We start from the raw sequence: 23,738 nt of genomic DNA, 5'->3' as shown, positions 1-23,738 counted from the left end.
CTCTATCTCTCTATCCCTCGCTCAATGTCTCCATGGCCAGCATGCTCTGCTAATAAATGGAGGGCAAGGCTTTCAGTAGGGGGAGAGGACACCGGTAAGAGACGGTTAAACAGAAAGAAAACGAAGAAAGAGAATGGGGTGGGAGGAGGTGGGGTGGGGAGGCAGCGCAGTTTGTCTCCGCTCTCTCGGTCCTCACCATCACTTTTTCTGTACATTTTTATCATTCTCTCTTTCTCCCGCTTGCTTCCCTCTTTTCTATCACTCTATCACACTTTCCATGCAGAAAGGTCAGTTTAAACGGGTGGGGTATTTTTAGCAGTGCCTCTCGAACTCTCCCACTCACTCTTGCGCTTTTCCTCTCATTCCCCCCCCCCTCCTCAGGTTAGATAGCCCTGGTTGTGACAGATGCAGGGATGAGATTGAAAACATTCAAAGGCGGATTCTGGTTTCACCCAACAGAATGTTTTATTTAGACAACACGTCCCGTAGTGATCACATTCCTCTGCATTCTGACGGCAGGTGACTTTTAAAACTCGTTCAACGTACGGGCGTTGTAAGCGCATCGTTATTTGCAATCGTTCTGGGGAAAATGTTGTTTGGAATTTGCTGTTTAATATTGTTTGAATCTCTTGTTCAAAAATATATTTGCCCTGTTTAACCAGCCAGCGAAATTCTGGTCGGGTTATGAAATACATTTATGTGTGCGATTGTTTTGATGTGTGTTCATGAGTGCAAACGCATCTGGTACGAGTGTGAGAGTGCGTGCGGATGCGCGTGCTTGCGTGTTTGCGGCAGCAGTTCAGGGCTGCTCAAAGCATGCTGGGAAGCCTGTCACTGCAAATCAGGCAAGGGGAAATCACCCAAGTGCACAGAGGAGAGAACCCACCATCCCCCACTTTCTCTGTCTGTCTTCCTTTCTCCATTACTCCCTCGATCTCTCCTTTTCTCTCTCACGCTTATTTATACCACCCCACTTCTACAGTACATATCCAGTTTTATGAAAATGTAACTTTGGTGAAATGAAATGAGGAAAGAAATCCTCCAGTGCTTTCCCTTAGGCTCCATACGAATACCTAGTTTTTAGATTTTGTTTTCTGTCCCTCATTGCACTAATGTGTCCCAGTAATAGTTGGCAAATTTCCTCTACCCATCCTCGAGTAAGAATGCAGATATAGGAATGTTTACAGATATTAAGAAAAAGCAATTAATTTCAACTTTTCACATTTCACTGCAGTACCACAGTGTTTCTGTCAGTGTAGTTTATCTACTGTAATTGTGATGATTAGTACAGATTTAGTTGTTTGAAAAAGACATTTTGGGGGGATTTATGCTTTGTTTTACAGTGATTATTGAGAGAGCCAGAAAATGTGGGGAAAGAGAAGTAGGGGAATGACATGCAGCAAATGGTGCAGCCAGCAGGGAATTGAACCGGGAACTTACTGCTCAGAGCTTTGGTGTCCATGTGGTGTGCGCCCTAACCACTCGGCTGTTGGTTCTTTAAAAAAAATTGGCAAAATTCTATCTCAAAGTACTGTAGTGTAGTAAATGGACACACATTTTCAACAAACTTTAAATATCCTGCACTTTGTAATCAGCAGGTGAACACTTGAAACATTTCTGTTAAAAAATAATTTTGGTCAAATCAAAAAAGGAAAAATGTTTCCCTTCAGTCACCACAGAACATTGGGATTTACAAAAATGTTATTCAGATTTTTTTTTTCTTTTAGCGTTGCCAAATTTAAATAGAAATAGTTTGTAGTCGGTAAAGTAAATGAAGATTCACATTTGAAAATGATTTTAACAAACCCGTAGTGATGGTTGGTAGGAATTCAAAATGAATCTTGCATGTGTAAAGAAAAAAAGACTCTTTTCTTTTACTTAAATAACAAAGCACACCTCTGTTCTGCACAAAGTTTTCTTATTGGCACAGTGTAGCAGCCAAACTGTGGATAGGACAGGAATATCTTCCATGTTGTATTTTTTATGCACTGTTAAGCGCTTTCAGGTTTAATCTGCTCCTTCTGTCCTTCACAGGCCTGTTACATGTACACCAGGTACCTCACCTGAACTGTCTGGCGAACCAACTCCCCGACCACAAGGACCTGGCCTTTAAGCTCAAGAGAAAACAGTTCACTATTGAGGTATGTCGTCAAGGTTACTGAGCATACACAGGATTTGGTAATGAACAAAACGGTGTTCAGTGGTTGTACCCTGAATTCTGTATTTTTAATGTCGTCTCTCAGTCGGATGTTTTGAGTTTTATAACTCGCAATGCAACCATTAATCAAAAACAAGCGCTGATTTAGGTGCAAAGTAATTATTTATCAAGAAAGTTTAAGTCTTTTTATCATTCATCGCCTTGATAATGTTACTGACCGTAAGCCCAGCTCTGAAAAAAAATAACCTGTGTGTACTTTTGTCTGCTATTGGGTGACAAAATCAAAGGTGAAGCTATTGATTATACACTGTTGGTGCCAGAGTTACTACAGTGTAACATCAAGAGGCAACAGAGTGTGAAAAATCTATCTATAGTCATAAATATGTAATGAAGAAACACTGATGGCAATTTATGTTAAATGTATATTTTACGTATTTGATGTGTTTAAGCCAGTTGTGATGCTCTGATGCATGGAAATGTCAGTTTTTGAAACAGGGGTTTACAAACAGAGAAACAGTAGCTCTCAAGGTAAAGCTACGGTAGGTACTGCTTACTGTGACACACACACACACACACACACACACACACACACCGTGATTGTATGGGCTTCCTCTGTCTTCATTCATTTTGATTTATTATTTCTTATCCTCCTCCTGTTCCTGTCAGAGATGCTTCCATTTTGCATGTGTCACATCATCACTCTCACTCAGAGCAATCAATCTGTCACCGAACTACCACTCTGGAGACAAATTAAGGGGCCCTCCTCTTAGCTCAGGCTCATGATTGGTCCTCATTACATTATCATTACCTTATCACACCCTCTAGTACTTGGCTCTTAGTGAGTCCTATTGTCTCAGGCAGGAGGTGAAGGGGAGGAGAGGAATGCCACCCTACCCCCCCCAAACTTCCCTGCATCCTACGGTCAACCCATTCTCATTTTTTGCCATCCTTCAGCATCCTTCTAAGCCTTTCTGCTGTCTGCACTGGCCCACTCCCCCCTCCTTTCTCTGACCCCCCGTATAGGCCACTCTAGTATAGATTTATAAGGTCTGTAAAAGTCAAGGTGGTTATCCTCAATGGGCTTTTAATTAGGCCTCTGTATTGAGCAGGCCAGGGGGCCGAGGCCTAGAGCATCCCGGTAGCTCTGTGGGGCCTGGATACCGTGTCATATATCCCAGCAGCACATTGTTAAGACCAAGCTTTGTCTGCCTTCCTTGTTTAGGGAGCTTTATTGGAGTTTTTGGTTGAATGGAAATCATACTGTTGCACTGCCCTAAGAACACAGGCTTAAAAGAAAATGAGTGATATCCATATAGGACTTCTTCTTTTTTTTTTTTTTTAGGATCCTAACATGACTTTGATTGTTGACACAAGACAGTGTTTAATATGAGATGTCAGTCACAATCCTTGGCTATGACACATTGTTGTGTGTCAGGGAATTTCCCAGAGAACATTGTATCGTATCACCACTCATGCATCAAATCAACCAAAACACAGATTAGTCATTGTAATACCCTATTACGTTCTTGTGTTGTGTCCTCTGGCGCTGTGATTGGCTGTCATTAATTTGTATATCACCTGAGAGGGAACTGTCACAAAGGTATGAGTACATGTTAGCTCTGCGTCCCTCATCGCAGAGGCTTTGGCATATCAGGTCTATAAGATCACATGCAGGACTACTGTTGTGCTCAGACTACGTGGCTCGTCGTACACTGCGTTTGACCTGTTGGTCAACTGCTTCGGTGGGCCTGTGATTGACACATGAGATGGTGATTGGATTTTAAGCCCAGTGTCTGACGTGTGACAGCTCACACCATCCCTGCTAATCACCTCATTTACTCAAGCTACAAGACTCTTCTGCCTGAGGCCACGTAATGCAGAATTCTCTCCCCCTGCTCAGGATTCTTCCACACATCCCGCTGTTATGCACTTCTTTCAACTTGTGAGTCGTTGTCCACGTTTGAAAAGCAGTGAATGCAGCAGCTTTTTGGTGTATCATCTATCTGGATTAATTTGTAATGCGATGGTGTTGAATGACAGGTGATTGACAGCACCAGCTCCTCACCAGCTGGGTCAGGCAGCTGCATCTCAGCACAGCTACACACAGAGCTGTGCTGGTAACTAATTTCCTAACTGCTGTTTGACTCATGCTTCCATCACCTAGCACTTCAGGAACGCGGAAAGCATTTGTTTGCCAGCCCACAGAGTGCAGGTTAGGTTCATGAAGAAATTCTCTTGTATTTATGTGTATTGTTGTGACTATGTTGTCCTTCATGTGATAGATTAAGGTACATTTTTTTCTCATCCCACACTCAGCACCATCAGTGTTCTGCTGGTTTTGTGTTAAAGTTACCACGGTAACACTTGACGTTTCCAAGAGTTCAAGCTGCGGTTGATGAGCGGTTATTAGCCATGACGCCTGAAGCCAGAATTAACCCATGGCCCTGTCTGAGCAGGTAGGGGAGTGTTAGGTGTTTAGAGAAGATTAACACATACTCATAGACACTTATACGAACATTGCTTGCTCCCACACATAAAGATATTGACGTTTATGCAACAGCACAAGCCAATACGTATTGAGAAATGCACGCGTGCGATATGTGATAGAAACTTTAACACGCAATGTGCGTGAGAATTTTTCCCAGTCACTCATATTGAGCTGACACAGACTTCTGTCACTGGTTTCACAATGCAAGATGCTTTGAGGATGAAGCTCTGAAGAATGCAGGTGGTACGCAATTACATTCTCTTTACCTTTGTTTGACCTTTTAAACTGACAAGCAATGCGCCTGTGGGGTGCTGGGGTGCCAGAGGCAGGTCACAGGGTCAAATACAGTATAAGACGAGGATTTGTGTCAAATTAGTCTTCTTTAGAGAGTCTGTTTGGAGGTGTCTGTTTTATTGACAAGAAATGTCACTATGGCTGTGTGGTCTGTACACAGGAAAACTTTCTTGTGTTTTAAGACTTTCGTGTTAATGATTTTGTGTTTGGCAGTATAGTGGAGCATTTGTAAAGTCTTTAGAGTAGACAGTCAGTAAAAGAATGACGGGAGACTGGAAGACGACACCTAGTAAAGTTCAAGACAGATTCACCAAAGTTGTTGGTGTTTCGTCAGAGTTTCTGACTTGCAAAGACATTTCAGTTTTTGTTCCCAACACAGAACACATTTACATGGATCTGTTACTGACGCTGACCCTTCTGGATTACATCTTATCATCATATCGATATACTGAAACAGCACATTCCCACTAACGCTGCCCCTGGGTTGTTGTAACAGGGATTTTGGTTTGAATGCTCACATGTAGGTGCTACAAAGAATAAACACAGTTCTGCCATGTCAGCCAAAGAAGATAACGGACCAAGTCCCTCTCCACTAATTGATTAAAATCCCCAAAACTGTTTGTGTCTCAAAAATTCCATATTTAGATTTTTTATGTTTTTCAATCCATTCATGTCTTAAAATGGCTTCGATGTAACTCTGCACCATTACCTGCTTTAGAATGTGCCCATCTATGAAGTCCCCTCATTTTTCTCTACTCAACCCTCTGCTGCTCGTTGCAGCTTGAGCCGACCAGCTCACCTACGACTGCAGACACTATAACGCTACTCTGCACTACACAATGGCTGTTTGCAATGTTAGACTACGTCAGCTATACATGTTCCAACCAAAAAATGATTCTGAAAGCAAATAATGATTCAGAAAGCCCACCCTGCAATTTGACAGGAAAGACTCCTTAGGTTTGTATGAAATTCTAAAAGTCTGTTTTCTCCATTTCCACTATCTGCATGTTACCGTTTTCAAACTCCCCTTCACTTTGGCAAATAACGACACCAACCTCTGAGTAGCCACACACACCAACAAAGCCAAGTTTTGCTGACATTTTTGAACATTCAATAGCTTGACTTTTTTTGTTGAATTAGCCATTTTGTGTAGTGCTCACTTCCCTTCACACAAATGTTCCACCAAAACAATTATCCCATTACTGTTTCGCAAGGTGGCTCAGTAGTTAGCATGTGTCGCCTCACAGCTAGAAGATCGCTACAGGTTAGGACGCCCAGGATCTTTCTGCGTTAAGTTTGCATGTTCTCCTCGTGCAGCGTGGGTTCTCTCTGGGTTCTCCTCCCAAAAACATGTTGAGGTTAATTGGTGATGCTAAATTGTCCGTCCACTGAATGTGAGTGTGCTTGGTTGTCTGTCTCTAAGTGTAGCCCTGTGATAGACTGGTGACCTGTCCAGGTGTCCCCTACCTTCACCCTGAGTCAGCTGGGATAGACTCCAACCCCCCGTGACCCTAGTGGGGATTAAACGGTGTATAGATGATGGATGGATGTTTTGCAGTGGCATTGTTGCTTCATCCTGGACTTAGCAAAGCCCAAGACTTGTGATTTGTTAACAGAAATATTTAAAAAAGAAAGCTTAGTTCCCGCAATAGCATAATGTTAATTAGATGCAACCAGACCATTCTCCAGCGCTGACTCAGGGCTGTGGGGAGAGGTCTGACTACACAAGACTACCAGTACACTAGTCAGTAATACACAACCATGGCATTGACTGCTTATTTCACTCATGATGTCTTCTAAATGTTAGGGGGAAAAACTGCATATGGACATGGTAACAAGATGAAAAACTACATCCACTATATTTTAAACCTCACAGACTCCTCAAGCCTACAAACATTTAGAGTTGTCCGTTGACCTCCTGTCCCGCATAAACTTGGCTCCAGCCAGTGGAGGGGATGCAAAGACAGTGCAGAACAGAAGCTGAAGATGATGGTGCTGAGTAGAAGAAGACTTAAGGGGAAGAGGAAGCCAAACCGAAAGAGTCCGAGGGAGGTGTATAGAGTAGGTTAATGTTTCTTGGCATGTCCTCAAAACGTCTTTAAGACAACGCCTGTGTCTGCCCCCTGTTGAAGCCTGTGGGTGCCGAGGGAAGGGTGTTAATGGACCTATGTGAGGAACAGAGCGAAGGCTTGGAGAGGAGGGGGAAGGCATAAGCGGAGAGGAGCAGTTAAGTGATTCTCAGGTCAGGTCTAATTAAAATGAGGGCTTTTCCTCAGAGGCACCAAACCGTCTTATTGAGAGAGAAATAAAAAGGGAGGGAAAGAAAGAATTGTAGAATACAGAGCGACTTAGACAGAGACTGGGTCCTAAGGGCTTGTTTTTGTATTTGTTTATGTGTTTGTTTGTATTCCATGCCTGGTCGTATATGTACTTCCTCATGTCTTAAATAATGCTTGGTACTAAAGATCAGAGAAAAGCCAGTGCTTAGAAGAACTCATATGAAGGAAGAACAAACTCAGTCATTCAGTATTTACTTCCAATAGCAGGTCAAAAATGACACTTCGGAGAGAAAAAACTCATTTGGGCTTGCTGGATGTCCTGAACCTATTAGTGGCATACAAAAAAAAAAATCTTTTGGGTCTCCCTACACCTGCCTGTGATTCCTGATTCTGCCCAAGGAATCACAATCAGATGGGAATGGACCTTTGGAATAATATTCCAGCTGAATAATTTATACTTCCTCCCTCGGTGCACACCAACCTCTGTCGCATTTGGGAATGAGGTGTGCTTACGGTTTGTGCGTGTATGAGAAAGAGAGAGAGAACCTGGTGCGGGCCAGTCAGTGGCACGCGATCGTACCCTTCAGCTGAACAATATTCACAACATACATCAGATTTACATCTATTATTTAACAGGGATTTTATCTATTCTGCAAATGTGCATGTATGTTTGAAAAGGCCCAGCTTGTAAGTTCTCTGTGCTCGGTCTTGGGTGTATGTGTGTGTGTTGGTGTGGGGGTGCAAACGTGCATGTTTGGGGGGTTTGTTTGTTGTGGTTCCGGCATGATCTTCTAATAATTCAAGTTCTGCTGCAAAAACAAGTATATGGACTTTTAAATATGAAGCTTTGTTAATTGTCTTAATTGAGAAAAACCAATGCATTCAAGCCAAATGCATTTTAAAGTGTAGAACTGAAAATGTGGCCATCTGTAGTGGCAGAAAGGATCTGATGAGATGTCACTGTAACCTGGGAATAGAAGGTATGCTTGTGCCAACAAAGTCAAGGTTCAGAAATCACTAAGGACACTGCCTAAAACAGTCCAAATGAGCTTTTTTTAAAAAAATTTTTGTGTCAAACGCCTAGAGAGGGGAAAGCAGCAGCGGTTGTGTTTGCTATAGCCAAGTCAAAGCTCAGTAAAGGAATAACTGGGACAGCCAAATGTGCTGCCCTCCGTTCTATATAAACAAAATGCCGAAACGCTTCTTTCAAACGGACAGTATGAAAGAAAAACAAAACAGGGCATATGTGCTCCTCCTGCCAGACTGAGTAAGAGTGTGGTCTGCCTGAACTCGCCCTGGAAGTGAAGCTGTTTCATCAGTGAGCAGTGAACCCTTAACATGGTCCATGCACCACTCAGCCCCCATCAGACTAGACTGGCCACATTGGACTCAGACCTGATTAAAGTAGCCCTAGTTGTCTTCAGCTCCCATTAGAGAAAGGGAAAGAGGCTATAACATCCATGCCACCCTACATCCACGGGGTCTTGTGGCACTATAGGGTATATGTAAGTGTGTTCAGAGAGGGCTCCTATTAGCATAATGGTAGTGACGAGGGAACCATAGCCCCCTGGTGCTTAAAAACTGGGTCTCCACTGTATCTTTGACTTCTTCATTTTATTGTTATTTCCTAGATTTTAGAAGATAGTGTCTAATTTTGCCTAAGGTTCATGCAGCTTTTGTGCAAGTTTTAAAAACAAATGTGTCGACTGTAGCTCCTGTGCTGCGTTTCCTCATTGTCAAGCACAATTTTATAACTCATTTTCTTCTTACTCTTGATCGTGTAGACCTCATAGTTAAACATGATTGTTAATATAGAAACTAATAAACATGCTGTATATGCAGCAGCCAAAATAAACATGTTGAGTGTTTCCTTTTAGAGACATTTGAATAATTAGCCACACTGTAAATTAGACCACGCAAAGATAGGATGTCTTAGAATTTGCAATCATGCGTGAAGTACATTTTTGAAAAAAAAGGGTACATTTTAGTATTCGAAAGGTCAAACACTCAATAATTCAGATTTTTTGCACTCAAAACTGTGTCCGTTTTAAAGTTGCATTAAAACGTTACGGCCCGTTGTTATTAAGACTCGACAGAATAGTGACAAAATGCAGCCAATGTCTCATTTTAAGTGAAACAGTGTCCTCACTGCTGTTGGTCCACAGAGAAAGTTAAAATTGCATTCATGAGCACAAACAGCTCCATGGTCGGAGCGGTTCAAAGGTGGAATGTTGATCCGGAGCAGGAGCATCAAACTCAGGAAGGCTCTCTGCGTGGGTCCTAAAAATAACTTTCCCACACTCTCACCGCTCAGTATCCTGGGGGGTTCAGGAGCAGGAGAGTGTGTCTACACACTGTTTATGTATGTTGTGCTGTTGTAATGTGAATATATTTTTTAAAAACTCAGGCCGTCCACACTCTTTTCAATCACTTTTATGACAAGTTTATTAAAGGTTTAATCTTCCTCTGCAGTTGTTTAGCAAACTAAGTTGTGCATTTGTACCATAGTTTGGTACAGTGTAGAGTTAAATGGATAAATATCTTTTATATCGATACAGCCGGACACACCACTTGGTTTAAGGAGGTTAAAGTCAGTTTTAGTGTATGACCCACTTTCTTAGATGACTTATTGTTTCATTTATCTTTTTATGTTGTGTAAATGTATTTGCTCAAAAGGATAATCCTAATGGTGTTGTCATGGCTGTTGCATTTAGAGTCTTAATTAAAAGAAAATGTTTTTTTTTACCAAATGCAGCACTGAGTGCACAACGACAGAGTTAAAAGCAGCAGAAACTCGATTCCTCAATACTCATGTCTGTAAAGGTTGACCATCAAATGTCAGCATTTTTTTAAAAGCTTGTTTTTCCTGTTCTCGCTCCAACTTGAGAGTAATGTCTTTAAAAAGCCTGCCCACATGAGGAGAAAGTCCAAGTCCCTAGGCTCCACACATACTGTATATGGGTGTTTACATTTGTTTTCGTCCCACAAAGTAGCCTTAGAAATGCCAGGTCCGTTGGACACCAGGCTATTTTCCAGTTTGCTTTCTGTGGCAGCAATCCCTCAATGACGAAAACAAATTGGGTTTCTTGATCCTCTGTCTACCTCTTTATCTCCGAGCACACCATAAAGGCATTTGTTTCAGCTAATCATGGGAGCTACTTAACCCTTGCTACTGTGAATATGGTTGTATTTAAAAAGGATTCACCCAACAGTCAACACAGAGTTGTTTAAAGTGGTATTGGCCATTGAGGGAAGTTGGCCGGCTGCTGAATGTAGCGGCGCTCATGAATTTTATGAGGGCAAGTGTCCCTGTCCTTCAGAGTTCACAGGTGGCTATTGAAAGGCCCGGCCAGATGATGGAGGATAGTTAGGACACATATAGAGCCCTGAATAGACTTTAATGATATGCAGTAGATAAGTCCGAGGGCCATTGGAAGGACAAGCCTGCACTTCAAAAGGAAAGTTGGAGGGCAAGGTGATGGCGCCGCGACCAAAAGTTTGCGACCCCGTCCGTGCATTAGGACGCGTGTGTGTGAGTCAGTGGTCTTGTGTTTATGCAGCAAAAATAGAACAATTTTCTTTGTGCATGGGTCTGTGTGTGTTCGTGTGTGCTACCTAACACACATACGTGAACGTGTGAAGGTGGGGGGTGGGGGTGGGGGGGGGCGGCGGGCATTGGGTGGGAGAATACTCCAGTGTGTGGCTTAACCAAACTTTCCTTTTGTCCCTAACAATGATGAGTGATGATGAGTGACAGGGGTGTTAGGAGTGGGATCTGGGGAACAGAATGCGCCTAAGCAGCACTCACCCAAACTTACACAAAAGGCAGCAAAAGGTCAAATCTGAGGCAAGCTTCTTATCCGCCGGCACATAACATTGCACAATGTTATGTATCGCATAGTAACCTCTTTACTCAAGCTAACGTGCTGGCAGTTTTTTTTAATGCACTTTCATTTTGTGGAAGAACTTCTCAATAATTTTAAGCAAGTTCTGTCACGCACTGATTAGCGACTCTTATCACACTGAACCCCTGACATACTCCTTTCATTTTCTTTCATTTTAAACTTTAATAACAACAAGAGGTGCCTGGAGATGCCGTCTCTTTCTCTGCATCGCTGCCTTTCAGCCCAACCTGCATGTGAGCGTATTCCCTCACTCTGAAACAAGCGAGAATACTTGCACAGTTGTCCTTTTTTGTTGCGCAAAATCTATACGTTCTGCTTACACAGCCACACTAAACACACACAAACCCTTCCTTTTACCGCCGCACACATTATGCCCCGCCGCTAGCTATGGATGAGGAGGACTTGCGTGCAAGTGTTTCCCAGGAGGCAGTTGTAGACTGAGGGTTCTGAGGCCCGGGGATGGCTCTAGATGGCGGTTAGTGAGGAACCAGTATTTCTTTTTTTTTTTTTTTTTTTGCATGCTCTCCTCCTTCCCCTCCCCCTTTCTGAGCTCAGGCGGTGATCGTAATGGGGGGTGACAGCTCACCTCTCCCTAGCGTGCCTACAGTCCTTGGAGCGTTAGACCCCCCCGCGTAACCCTACCACCACCCCCAAGTCCCGGAAGGCCACAAAGGTTACTCCATATGTTAGTCTGAGGATTCTTATGAATCTTTTTTTTTTTTTTTTTTCCCCTCAGACAAGTGTGTTTTTTTTGTCTCACATCTAAAAAGATTTGTCTGAAATCCAATGCGATACTTCTCTGCTTAATTTCCACACTCTAAATATATTTGCTCCGTATGGAATCTCTTTCATTGTTAATTTTTTCTTTCTTTTTTTGCCCCGTCATCCTCTGCCTCCTGTTCTTCTGTGTGAGTTGCGACTCAGTGGTGTGAAAAGATACAGGGCCTGGAGTTTCACATCTATTAAAGGCTTCATGTTTGGAGAGGGAAGTGATCTGATGGCCTGATGTTGTACGCTCACTTACACAGACTGTTTGAATGGGGACGTCATGTATGCTTGCTTCATCACCCACTGTGAATGTGTGACAGTGCACATGTATATGTGTTCTGCTGCATTACATTCAGCGCACATTTACTTCAGACTTATATCCTTACATGCCTTGTGATTTTAAAACACTAGTTTTGTTTCTCCTGAAGATTATGTTTCATTACTTTTAAATATACTTTGACATGAAAGCACGACAAACACACACACCTGCTAAAGTTCAACAAGTTTTTGTATATTGTTTGTTCATCCGAAGGTATGATGGTAATATTGTATGTCTCCGTTGCAGATATCAAAGTTTTTACTTATTGAGTGATTTCATTTAATCATATCAGAAATAACCTCAACAAGATTCCAATGAACGCCCCTCTCCATAAAACATCTCATAGGACATGAAAGTGAACCGCCTCCTTTGATGCACATTCTTAAAAACACTCTGACATTCAGAAGTCATCGTTTGAGCTCCCCGCATCAACACAAGTCTTGCAAGGAGGCGGGTTTAATGCAAAAATTATAATGAAATCAGTACAGTGGATTTCTGTCGCCGCTCGGTAGATTGCACATCTCGGTGTTTGTGTGAAGGCATGGAGACCTGCGCAGGTATTAACAGGCAGTGAAGTCCCATAATGAGCAGCGTGTCTGTTGAGAGCAGGGCTTGCGTGCTTACATGAGTGAGGAATAGTGCACAAAAGCATGTGTAGTGGTGAATATTAGAGTAGGCAGAGTGTTAGCAAGGTCACTCTGCTTACAGAAAGAAGTGCATTCTCCCATCTCAAACTCACTCGCTGTCCCTCCCGTCTCCCTCTCACTCACTTTTTCTTTTGTTGGAGGCTTCCGTCCCGTTCTGCTCCTCTTTTTTTAATCATAGTCAGCGTTTTAAGAGCGTTGCTCCCGCTGCATTCAGGACTCTCGTTCCAACTTAGCGGCGTTCACATTCGCCCTTTTTCACCTCATTTGCTTCCAGACGCTAAGTCAACTTGGCACCTTATAAGCTGCTGCCTGTTTTAAGAAGTTGTAATCATGGTGAACATTCAAGCTAAACTCACTCCCTGAACCTCGTATGACACCCACCCCCCCATCCCAACCCCTCTGCCAAAAAAAGATAGGCGATCTCATTCGGATGCTCGGACAGAAGTGCACAGGCAAAGCAGCACTTGCTGTGGGAATCAATCTGCAATGTTAGAATATGCGAGATAAGTGCCAAAGGGGTTGTGTGCAGCTTTCTGGCATCCTCTCTAAACACCCTGCAGGCTAAAGTGGAATCCCAGCCACGCCCCACATATCACCCCACGTAATGTTTGGGGATGCATTCAGCGCTTATCCTGGACACGCAACATTTTTCTGAGTTTTTTTTTTTTTTCCTCCCCCACCCGACCACATAAGCCTTCTGTCTTTCTTTTCTCACTGCAGTGTACAAGTGTATTACCACTTCAGACCTTAATGGCAGCCTACATATCAGAGAGGATGCACTGGCCTGGTGTAATCTGACTTGTCTTAATTACAGGCAGTATCCAGTAATAGGCTGCTTCCATAGATATCGGCCATTAGAGCAGTGTCTCTGGCAGGAGGGGTCTGATTGGCTACGAGGTAGGTGATAAAGAAGTCATGCCTCATTTCCCTCCAATTTTTTGTTCACACGTCCCTGTATTAAAGTCAAGCGTGAAGATGGCAAAGGACTGTGTTAAACTGATTTATGTGCTCTCCTATTTGGTGGTAGCTAATCTGCTCTTCCTGATTGCATTGTCAGCAATCAGTGCTTCTATACAAGTAAATGATTTCAATGGATTAAAGTTATTTTAGGAAAGTTTGAAGGCTGAAGTTTTCATTAAACGGTTCCCTACATTTGTCATAAGTAATGCCGGCTTGTTTCTCTGTTGCACGCTTATAAAAGGATCCTGTCCAGGCCTTGGGCTTGCCTGTGTGTGATTTAGACTCCTAAACCTCAAACCAGAAGCTCTTGTCTGCTAATTGAACTAAACCACAGCGTGTCCTCAAATAGACTTTAGAAACTCAAACAAGAAGTTTTTTTTTTTTCTCTTTCAGCAGGGTTTTCCTGTTTCCCTTCAACTATTTTGACTGGTCTGCTTTTCTTCACTCCCACAAGTTTGCACTCTCACGACTCAGTGTGTGCTCTCCTTAAGCATGACTTGGGTGCAATGATTCACATTGATGTAAATGATGACCAGAAGGATATTGATGATGCATTCACAATCCCTCCATCTCACCCATCCATACCGCCTTTGTTAGCACCAGAGCAGCATGCGATCTGATGACATGATACGTTTGAGTAATTCCACAGACAGCTTCGCCATCCATTTGAAATGCCATAAAACAAAGTCAAACCATTAAAGATAATATACCCATTATTAGTATGGAAATTAGAAACGGAATACCATAGAGTACTGAAAGCTTGTCACTTGAGTGACAGTTAAAGACACTCCTGGTTCAGTGCACTGTATTTAAGATATGTTTGATGTTTTTCAAACTCCATATTTGGCGCATTATTCTCGGGTGGCAGCTCACACCTTGTTGGTATTTAAGACAGTTTTCAGCGAATATTACTGGATTGTGGTGGCGGTTGCATTTAAGGGTGCAGCTCTCTCATAACAGGGAGGTGTCGTCTGCTGACAGATCACTGTCTGGATGAGAGAGCACAGCAGCATCCCACCTCATTACCGTAGCAACACACTAACCGAGGGACCGACACACTGCTCGCTGTGATTAAGATGTAAATTTCCTCTAATTGGAATGTAAATTCATACATTTATATGAAGACGTCAGCTGTCAGATTGCAATATTGTGTCCTTTTTTCTCCCTCTCCCCTGTTCCCCAGGCAGGGACTAGGTGCCTGTAATCTGTATCATACTCCCGCAGCCCATCCTGGGATTTGCCGTTTGTTTAATGGCGGGCCCATTGTCCTGCATCCAGCCCGTCATTGTAATGCTTCCCATTCATGTTTCTGTGTTTTGTTGCAGTCTGATTTGCTCTCGCTACCTGTGTTTGTTCCTCCATGCATGGCTGAGCCGTCAGGGCTTTGGGGATGGGGAGGGACTTTGAGACGGGGCCGGGGTCATTGGGTGGCCGTATTTTGTGTGTGCATCGATTACTTCTGCTGAATGTTCCTCAATGCAAATAAGTCTGCCACTTTGAGAGGAAGCACATGTATCTGAAGTAATTAATTTTACCCTTGAATGCCAGCTGTGGTGTTGGTGTGATGTGTTCCAAATTGAGCTTTCTCACCAAAAAGGTGTTAATTTAGGGATTTGGCAGTTGAAGTAAGTGTGTTTGGCAATGAATATGGCCAATATAACTGGAAAGCGTTTGTTTTTGTCTTGCTAATTTTGAGATTGTGCCACCGTGTGAGATTACATTGTGATGTGACAAATTCTTCTAACTCCAAACAGTGCACGTCGTCCAAGTTATGTCATTGTCGGCAGACAACAGGACTGTAAATGAAAAACACTGTAGCTTTAGAGCATTTACAATAGTCATAAAATTGCATTATAGTTCATTTAACTCAGTCTTGTACCTCAAAATAACCGTGTAAATTTCTGTTTATTTTCCACAGAACAGTTTTCAACATTTTGTGTGCTCATTAAGAGAAAACTAAAGGGAAGATATTAGTGTCAGTACAGTCAGAATTTATGTGTAGGGTGCAAGATTCAAATGTATTTTAACACTTGAGACTTAAGGCGGGAAACCAACCCTATTTTCACACAACAAGCTTTACGGATACCTGTCTGAACATGCCGTGCTCCTGAAGTGATCTGCATGTGCTAAAGGACAATCGCAACATATCATAACTGGCTTAACTCATACAGAAGCTTGCATAAGTAAGCAACAGAGAACAAAAACCTAAATGATGTCTTTTGATGGAAATGTCTCCCACATTTCTTTATTTGTACAAGTAATGTTACAACAGTTTATAATCATGATTATGATGCGCAGAAGTCATGTTAAACTAAGATGTGTTTAAATTGTGGTGGGATTGACGACGGAGGTGTGTTGATCAAACTACTGATTTATTGGAAAATTAGACTAGAAGCACTGTAGTTATTTTAAAAAATGCAAGATGTTATGGAGGTGTTATGCTTCTAGTTCTATTGACTCAAACAAGTGATCACTCTGACTGCTATTTTATTCTTTTTATGAAGTAAGCTGTAGAATTAAACTGTTTCGGTTAATAAATAATCCACCTTGATCAGTCAGCACGTATTAATTGTTGGGCGAACATTTTTGCTAAAGGTGGCAAAACACTGCAGCAAAGACAAGGAGAGATTAAAATATTAAGACTTCATCATGATGAGCTCAAGTCCCATTTGTATTGTCCATATCTCATCAGTCTCAAGGCTCCAAACCTCATTCAGTGAGTGAAGGTTTTCATCTGCAAGACAGACACTTGTGGTTTGTGTGAGTTAATCATTACTGAATAAAATTAGTGAGTAAAATCATTTCCATTTGTTGTGTAAAAGACAGAACTGACTGGCGTGTCAGATCCTGCCCACTGGGCATGTTTTGATGAATACAAACAAAAGCAGGATGATTTCTTTTTGTTTTTATGTTTGTGTACTGTACAGATCGTGAAGCATCGCTGGGTGTGTACCTGACAATCTCGCATATCTCCTGTACATTCCTCTCAGGCACTGGCAGTGTGTGAAATCTCACGGGTCACGCAAACCTATCTTCGAAGGAGGTTCATGCTGAAATTGCCAGAGCATTTTCATTTTTCACACGCTTTCTGAGAAAGTGTTGATATTGTAAAGTGTGCTTATGTGTGAGTACCTGTATCAGATAAAAAAAAAAACAAGTAACAGAGACTTTAACCAAAACATGATGCCTTCACAGTGCATCAGTATGTGAAGCACGCTGCAGGGTTTGACAAAAGCATGTGTCAATGTGGCAGGAAAATTAGATTTGGAGCTCTCTGGTGAAACCTCTAGGCCAAGTCAAGCAGGGGACAAGAAAGCAGAAAGGGCAAATGACCCTCTTTTTATTTGCATATCCAGCCACAGCTGAGAATATGTAAAAAACAAAGAGATGTGTAAAAGGCCGGTAGGTCTTCACAGGCCTCGGCTGTTGTATTTTATACGACAGAGGCCGGGATTCTCACGAGGGTTGAGCTGTACACCAGGAATCCTGACTATGCTGCCACAGCATGTCAACACTACCCCACCCACCTGTGGCACTAGACCTGCACGGCATGCCCTACCTCAATTAGCCCTCCATCAGGAAGGAATCCTAATAAACCTGCTCCTTTCACTTCCATTCCATCCATCATCTTCAGTTTATTGCACCGAATCAACAGCGTGGAAAACTGACACGTTCCCAGCCGTTGTTTCTGTTAACCAGGAATCTGCCTCTGGTCAGGTGAACCAACTGACTCTGGTCACGTGAGTTATTTTCAAGTTTTGGATGTGCTCTCACATCGCGGTGACAGGAGAGGAGCCTACCAGGAATTACATCCTGCTGCATAATGTCCTCAGCTACTTACGTTTCCGCCCATCACCTGACTGCTCAGGTGTTAGAGGAGGAAGTGAATCACCTCTTTTGCCTTTTGGTGCCAAAATAGAAATGATTCACTTAAGTGCAAGCTGCTCCTTGGTTGAGATGCGATTAAAAAAAAAGATTATATATCAAGGATTTTATTGAATCTTTTTAAGATGTTATCAAGGATAATTTTTTATATTCATTAGGTCATTTAGTTCTGTGGTTCTTTTGCCACACTGTACCACACAGCTAACCAGGCTTGGCTCACCATAATCACAGCACAGACATACAAGAGGAGAGGTAGGGAGGAACTGGGGCAGACAAACAGAGGAAGAGAGAGAGAGAGAGACCATTTTGTCCCCCAGGTATGACAGAGTCACTCATGCAGAAAGATCCCACATGGAGGGAGGTGGGAGAGTGGCGTGGGGGGTAGGGGGGGCATGAAGGAACTCTTGGCTTCCTCTCCTCGTTCGTACCTCCCTTCCCCGAAAACACATCTGTCTTCTTTTCTCTGCCACACACCTTTTCTGCATCCTTCGCTCACCTTCTCACTCGAGTAACAGAGACTTTTCACTGTTAACAGCTCCAACTGTTTTTCTCATATTTAGGGCGCGAGTGTTTCTTGTCACATTTCGCGCCACCTGCCATATTTCGTCAAACTTTTCCGGGGATCGGGGGGTCGCGTTTGGCTGCCGCGAGGCCGTTCGTCTTTGTAAGCCCGTGTTCTTTGGCCTTCGGACGCACCGCCGTTGCCATTACCCCCCAAGCGGTCCGTCTTACATGCAAATACGCGTCGGCTCTACAGTGATCACCATTTTAGTCCGCGGCAGAGCTATCTCATGGCTGCATGCATTAAAACAATTAAACTTTGCCCCTCCCCCGCCACAACAATCATTTGCGGATGTGTTGGGTGAAATTTAGCAAGAAATTATCATTTTCTGAATCACTTCACTCTGCTTGCTCGGTGTTTGTTTCATTCTTTCTCTTTCTCCATTTCGTCTTTGAGCTCTTTAAAAGACTTGGAGCCCCCTGCATGTTCTTCTCTCTTTTTTTTTTTTGCTTCTTTTCTCTGTACTTTTTTTTTTTTTTTTTTTCATCATTATCCAACAGCACTTTTCTGTGCGTGCAAATGCTTTCTGAACGGCGTCCTTTCTTCCCTTTCAGGCTGGATGTCATTGTTGCTGCCTGTGGGCTGGGTGTATTTATTTAGGGGTAATTGGTGTGTGGATGAGTGAGGTAATGAGGTGCATCCACACTTGGCTGCTCCCCTCCCTGAGAGCCTGAGACAGACGTAGCCTAGCTGGGCTCCGGCTTGAGCTGTACCACACTGCTGTCTCCTCCACACAGGCCAGAATGGCTCTTTCATACCCAGGTGGACAAACACAATCACTGGGGCTGATACCTCAATGAGGCGTCTGCAGTTTGAAGTGGTGTGTGTGTGTATGTGTGTGCAAGAGCGCACATCCATGTGTGCTCGCGTATTTGTGGGTGGAGAGCGGACGGGAAAAAAAACAACACAAAAAAAAAGCGCTTGGTTGTTTGCTTGTCTCTGTCTTGAGTCCTTGTTTGTCTTGCAGCTTGTGTTTGTATAAGTGATTTTCCCTGTGTGTTTGTAAGTGCATGTATATCAGGCTGAGTGGGTGTTCAATGGAGCTCAAGGAGGACCTTTGGCTCTCGTAGCCCCCTGCCAACCTCAAACTGCCCCTGATGTCCCGCAGAGTTACCTAATGATTTCACTTACACCTCCCTTATCTGTCTGGCCCGTGTGGCAGGAACTGTCTGACGCTTCAGCCTTTACATGCCATTTGCTGCCTCATATCCTGTGAAATTCAATTGCACAGCTCTAACTGTAGCCAGAGTAGGGGGATCTCCTCTCTCTCTCTCTCTCTCTGGCTCTCTCTCCCTCTCTCAGCTCCTCACACCCTCTTTCTCAGTCTACCATCTCCCATACATTTGTAAATACAAACATAAACATCTCTACCATCACACATTTTCCCACATTATCCCAGTGCAACCTTGCATTTTTAGTCTTTTAGCACCCCGAAGTCGACGCTTCATTAGACCGCAGCGTGTTGGTGACAGACTCGGAGCGAGCGCTGGAAGTTTTAAACGGGAAACGCTCGGATGTTTGCGGGCGCCCACAGGTGTTCGGCAGATAATATTATGCATAGATTGTTTTGTTGTTATCAGGGTAATTGGTGTGGACCTGCCAGCCTTTGATAGACACACAATTACTGTATGTGATGCATAAGTGGACTCATTTTAGGGCAGGATTTTGAGTTGCTAATGGTGCATTATTCAGCTTTTGGTCTGTCCCCAAAAGTGCCGGGCCAAATCAAACACACCGCTCCAGGGTAATTGAGGCCCACTCCGCACCCCCTGCAGTGAGCAAGGCAGAACTGTAATCCCCTGACAACTCTGACTTGGCCCCAATCTGGCAGGCCGCCCATTTCCCAGCAAAACGCCTAACTCGGCATCGGGGGAGAATGAAGAAGCTGATAGTCACATTTGGACCGCTTTCCAATTTTGTTATTCTTTTCAACTCAGCAGCACCCTGTATCCATCTCTGCGCTTACCCTTTCTTTTTCTTTTTCTTTTTTTTTCCTTTTAAACTTTACTTCATAGAATATAATTGCACACTAATTACATAGCTCAAACTAATATTCTTACTCATTAGTCTCCTCAAGCTTTTGTGGTTTTGTGATCAAAGGTTTTTGACAAATAAACCTAACCGCCCTGACCACAGAAAAGCTTCCACTTGGAAAAAAAAACTGTTTCGCCTTACAAGTTTCCCAACATTACAAAATTCCATGAAATCAAAGGCTCTGTAATTACAGAAAATGTGAGATAAATTTTAGACTGATCCATTCTGCTCGTATTATCCGATGCAGTTGTGTGAAATAAAGCAAGCGATATCTTTATTTTGATTGACAGGCACCATACAAAAAAAAAAAAAGCCTACTACTGCAGCATGCTGTCTGTAGATATCCAGTGTTCGACGAATTTCCTGTGACTCCGAAACATCCACATCTGGAGCTGCAAGTAGTGCACAACTATATGTTAGAGAACAGTTTTATTGTCCTTAATAAATGTGTTATTAATGCAGCATCCGTAGAAGCTTGAAATTTCATTTATTTCCATACTGTGGCACTTTAAAATATTTAAGTTATTACAGCTTTATATTAGGCACAGATGTAATCTTTACACAATTCTTAAGCATTTTTTTCCTTCGTTTGTTGCTGACAACTTATTACAGTGATCATTTAGCTCCACATCTGTAATCTTTGTTTATCACCATGCCACGGTGATTCTCCTACATTTAAAAATACACATATATATTTACTGTTGCATTATGCTTCTTGTCATTGCATTAAAATCCAAACACCCTCTGCAGTGTCACCTCTTATAGGGGTCACTTGCAGGGAGGGTATAACATGCATTTAGCGCTGTCTCTCTGATTTTTAACTTTAGCATGCGTTCTCCCCGGGCCTTGGCTCACTGTTTTAATAGCTTTAGTAATGCTTCACAATTAACACTCAGCCAACGCTCTGGGTTAGGTAATGGCTGGTGTGTTTCGGGCTAAATTAGAAAACACAAAACAAGAATTCCCCATCACCCACGGTGCTTCGAGGACCTAGGGGTTATGGGGGAAATGGAAGGTGGTGAATTTTTTGACAGGGCAGTCGAGGTGATGTCTCATTCCCTCTGACATCTTGAACACCCTAAAGGTGGCTTTGCCAACAGTCTACCCAGGAAGCACCTCACCTAGCTGTGGCTAAATTTACACAACCACCTGCCCACAGGGTGGGCACTGGAGAGGCGAGCAGAGGTGGAGGTGGAGTGGGGACGGAGGGCAAATGGAGGGGAAGAGAGAGGGAGGGGAGGTAGGAGACTGAAGTGTGTTTGTGTGCCAATGAATCCAGTGCATAATAGCCAGCTGCGTTTTATTTAAGTTGATATTTGAACACAGATTTTAGATTTTTACCAAAGACTTTGTTTTGCAGTTTAAACATTTACAGTATGTTCCGTATCCTCTTGCCTGAGTTTTTCCTTTCTGCATGTGTCCTCTGTAACACTATGAATTTGCATCAGAGCAGAGATGAAGAATCGGTCAGATCTGGGTTTTCCAGAGTGCCGTTCGGAGTTCAGTAGATTACTGGGACGAAGCAGTTCAGCCCCCAGCGATCCCAGTACAAGTCCACTGAGGGCACATCAGCTTTTTTTCTCATCACATTCCACTGTGTAACGATGAAAGAGGTGACCCTCATTTCTGAGTGTCACAAATGACGGGGTTGAGAGTGTGTGTGAAGGAATACCTGAATGCTGCCATATCTGAGCCAGATATAATCTACAGATGTCATACTTCCTTAGAAAGGCCATCTAATGTGCTTCATCTGTTTGGTATTTGTTCTGTTCTAAAGGAAGTAAATCAACTGATTTCTCTTGTATTATATTGCTGATTACATTTTTTGCTAAAAGATTGTTTAATTTTTGCAAATGCAAGACTTTGAAAAGTTTAAGTTGGGAAAAATGACCTTTTCCAGCAGCTTAACTTTGGTTTGTAATAGCACTAACGGTTGCTTCTTGTCTGGTGGCTTTGCATGTTAAAGTAGCTGTTGCAGCTGTATTATACTTTATGTAAATTTAGTACCAAAAAGCTCCTGTGTGTCCCATCCTTCTCAGTGGAAATCAAAGAAGTTCCCCTGCAACTATTTTTAATTATCCAGGATATCATATTGCAAAAGATGTTTTATGCCCAAATCGAGTACATATTGAGAAAATTCTCTTTATCCTGTGAGTAAGTATTCATTTAGTTCCTTTCTAGATCTGATGTCACAAAGTACTCCACAGCGGATATTATAACTGTGTTTTATTTTGACACATTATTTGCAGGGTTTTTATGAATAGGCAAGGACACAAATCTTAACAACTTAACTGTATACTCGTGCTTTTGATTTACCCATAGTCTGCATATATTGAAACTCTTAAGACGGACAGTCGAATAGAATGGTAACAATTCTAGATGCTCCCCAGTGGCAGAGTTCAGGCCGTTTGCCTGTGGGCTGATGTGGAGTGAATGGCCTTAGAGGCTCTAGGCTGGTCTATGTGTGGCCCGGCTGGTCCAAGTCAGCAGTAATGACTGGCTTTGGCCAGCATGCCTGTTAATGTGAATGGGGTTACTCTGGGCAACACCTTTTCAGCTGGGTCCTATGAAGTCCCCAGTATGGTGGTCTTTGTCCACACAAGGGCTGTCCTCTCAGCAAAAAGGGCTTCTTTTTTGTGAGGACTATCAACTGGTGATGGATTATACCCACCCCCCTTTATTCATCCGGGCAGACTAACAGACACGGATGCGCGCAAGCATACATAAACTCTCAGACGTACGTATAAGTGAAAGGATATAGAAAGTGTCACAATCCTAGTCAGCACATTAAACTTTCCGTGTGTCGATAAGCGCACCTTTCTGTGGTGCACTTGCAAAAGGTTCGCATCTCACGCTATCACAGAGTTTATCTTTTGTGCCCATCAGTCAATCATGTGGGGGAATTTTCTCTCGGATGGAGCTTCTCAACTCGCCTTTGGTTACAGTTTTTACTCCAATTCTTCAACTTTTGCTGGATCTCAGACTTACCATTTCTTTCCTGGTTTGTGAGGATTACAAGCAGGTGAACTTGAAGTCATTATTCTGTACAGGCAGTGCCCAATGTAAAGCTATGTGACCAGATGTATCTCTGCCTGATTTTTGTTTCATCTCCTTTATAGAGGACGATGGCATATGCTGCCTTTTTGGGTTTTGCCTTTTGCGACATAAATAAAACAGAGTGCGCTGTCCTGTGGGTCTTGTGGTTTGCATTGCAGTAACGCTATGGTGCAGGATGGATGTGAGGAGATCGTGGTAGCTGTGGTGAACATTGTCATGCACAACACCAGAAATACTTCAAATAATATTATTCATCTTCTAAGTCGGTCTTCCCTCATTCAGTCCTGGTCTTTTGCTCACACAACTGGCTTCCTCTGTGAGAGTCATCGCCCCCACCCCTCCCAAGGGGTCAGCCACTTACCCAGGCTGACACAGTAACCTC

The 23,738-nt window shown here is 43.0% G+C and overlaps 1 protein-coding gene across 1 annotated transcript in view; it reads left to right on the top strand.

The window, feature by feature from the left end:
* The window catches only part of LOC103361092 (elongator complex protein 4-like), a 36,675-nt gene that overhangs the window by 5,704 nt on the left and 7,233 nt on the right, over window positions 1–23,738 (top strand). Inside the window, exon 4 of the mRNA XM_008287094.1 lies at window positions 2,035–2,141. Within this exon, the coding sequence (XP_008285316.1) occupies window positions 2,035–2,141 (107 nt within the window). The remainder of the gene's footprint in view (window positions 1–2,034; window positions 2,142–23,738) is intronic.

This window comes from Stegastes partitus, unplaced genomic scaffold, assembly GCF_000690725.1.
Source record: "Stegastes partitus isolate 25-593 unplaced genomic scaffold, Stegastes_partitus-1.0.2 Scaffold486, whole genome shotgun sequence".
NCBI classification, from domain to species: Eukaryota; Metazoa; Chordata; class Actinopteri; family Pomacentridae; genus Stegastes; species Stegastes partitus.
The sequence above is the reverse complement of the archived record's forward strand: the minus strand, read 5'-3'. Positions and strand labels throughout refer to the sequence as shown.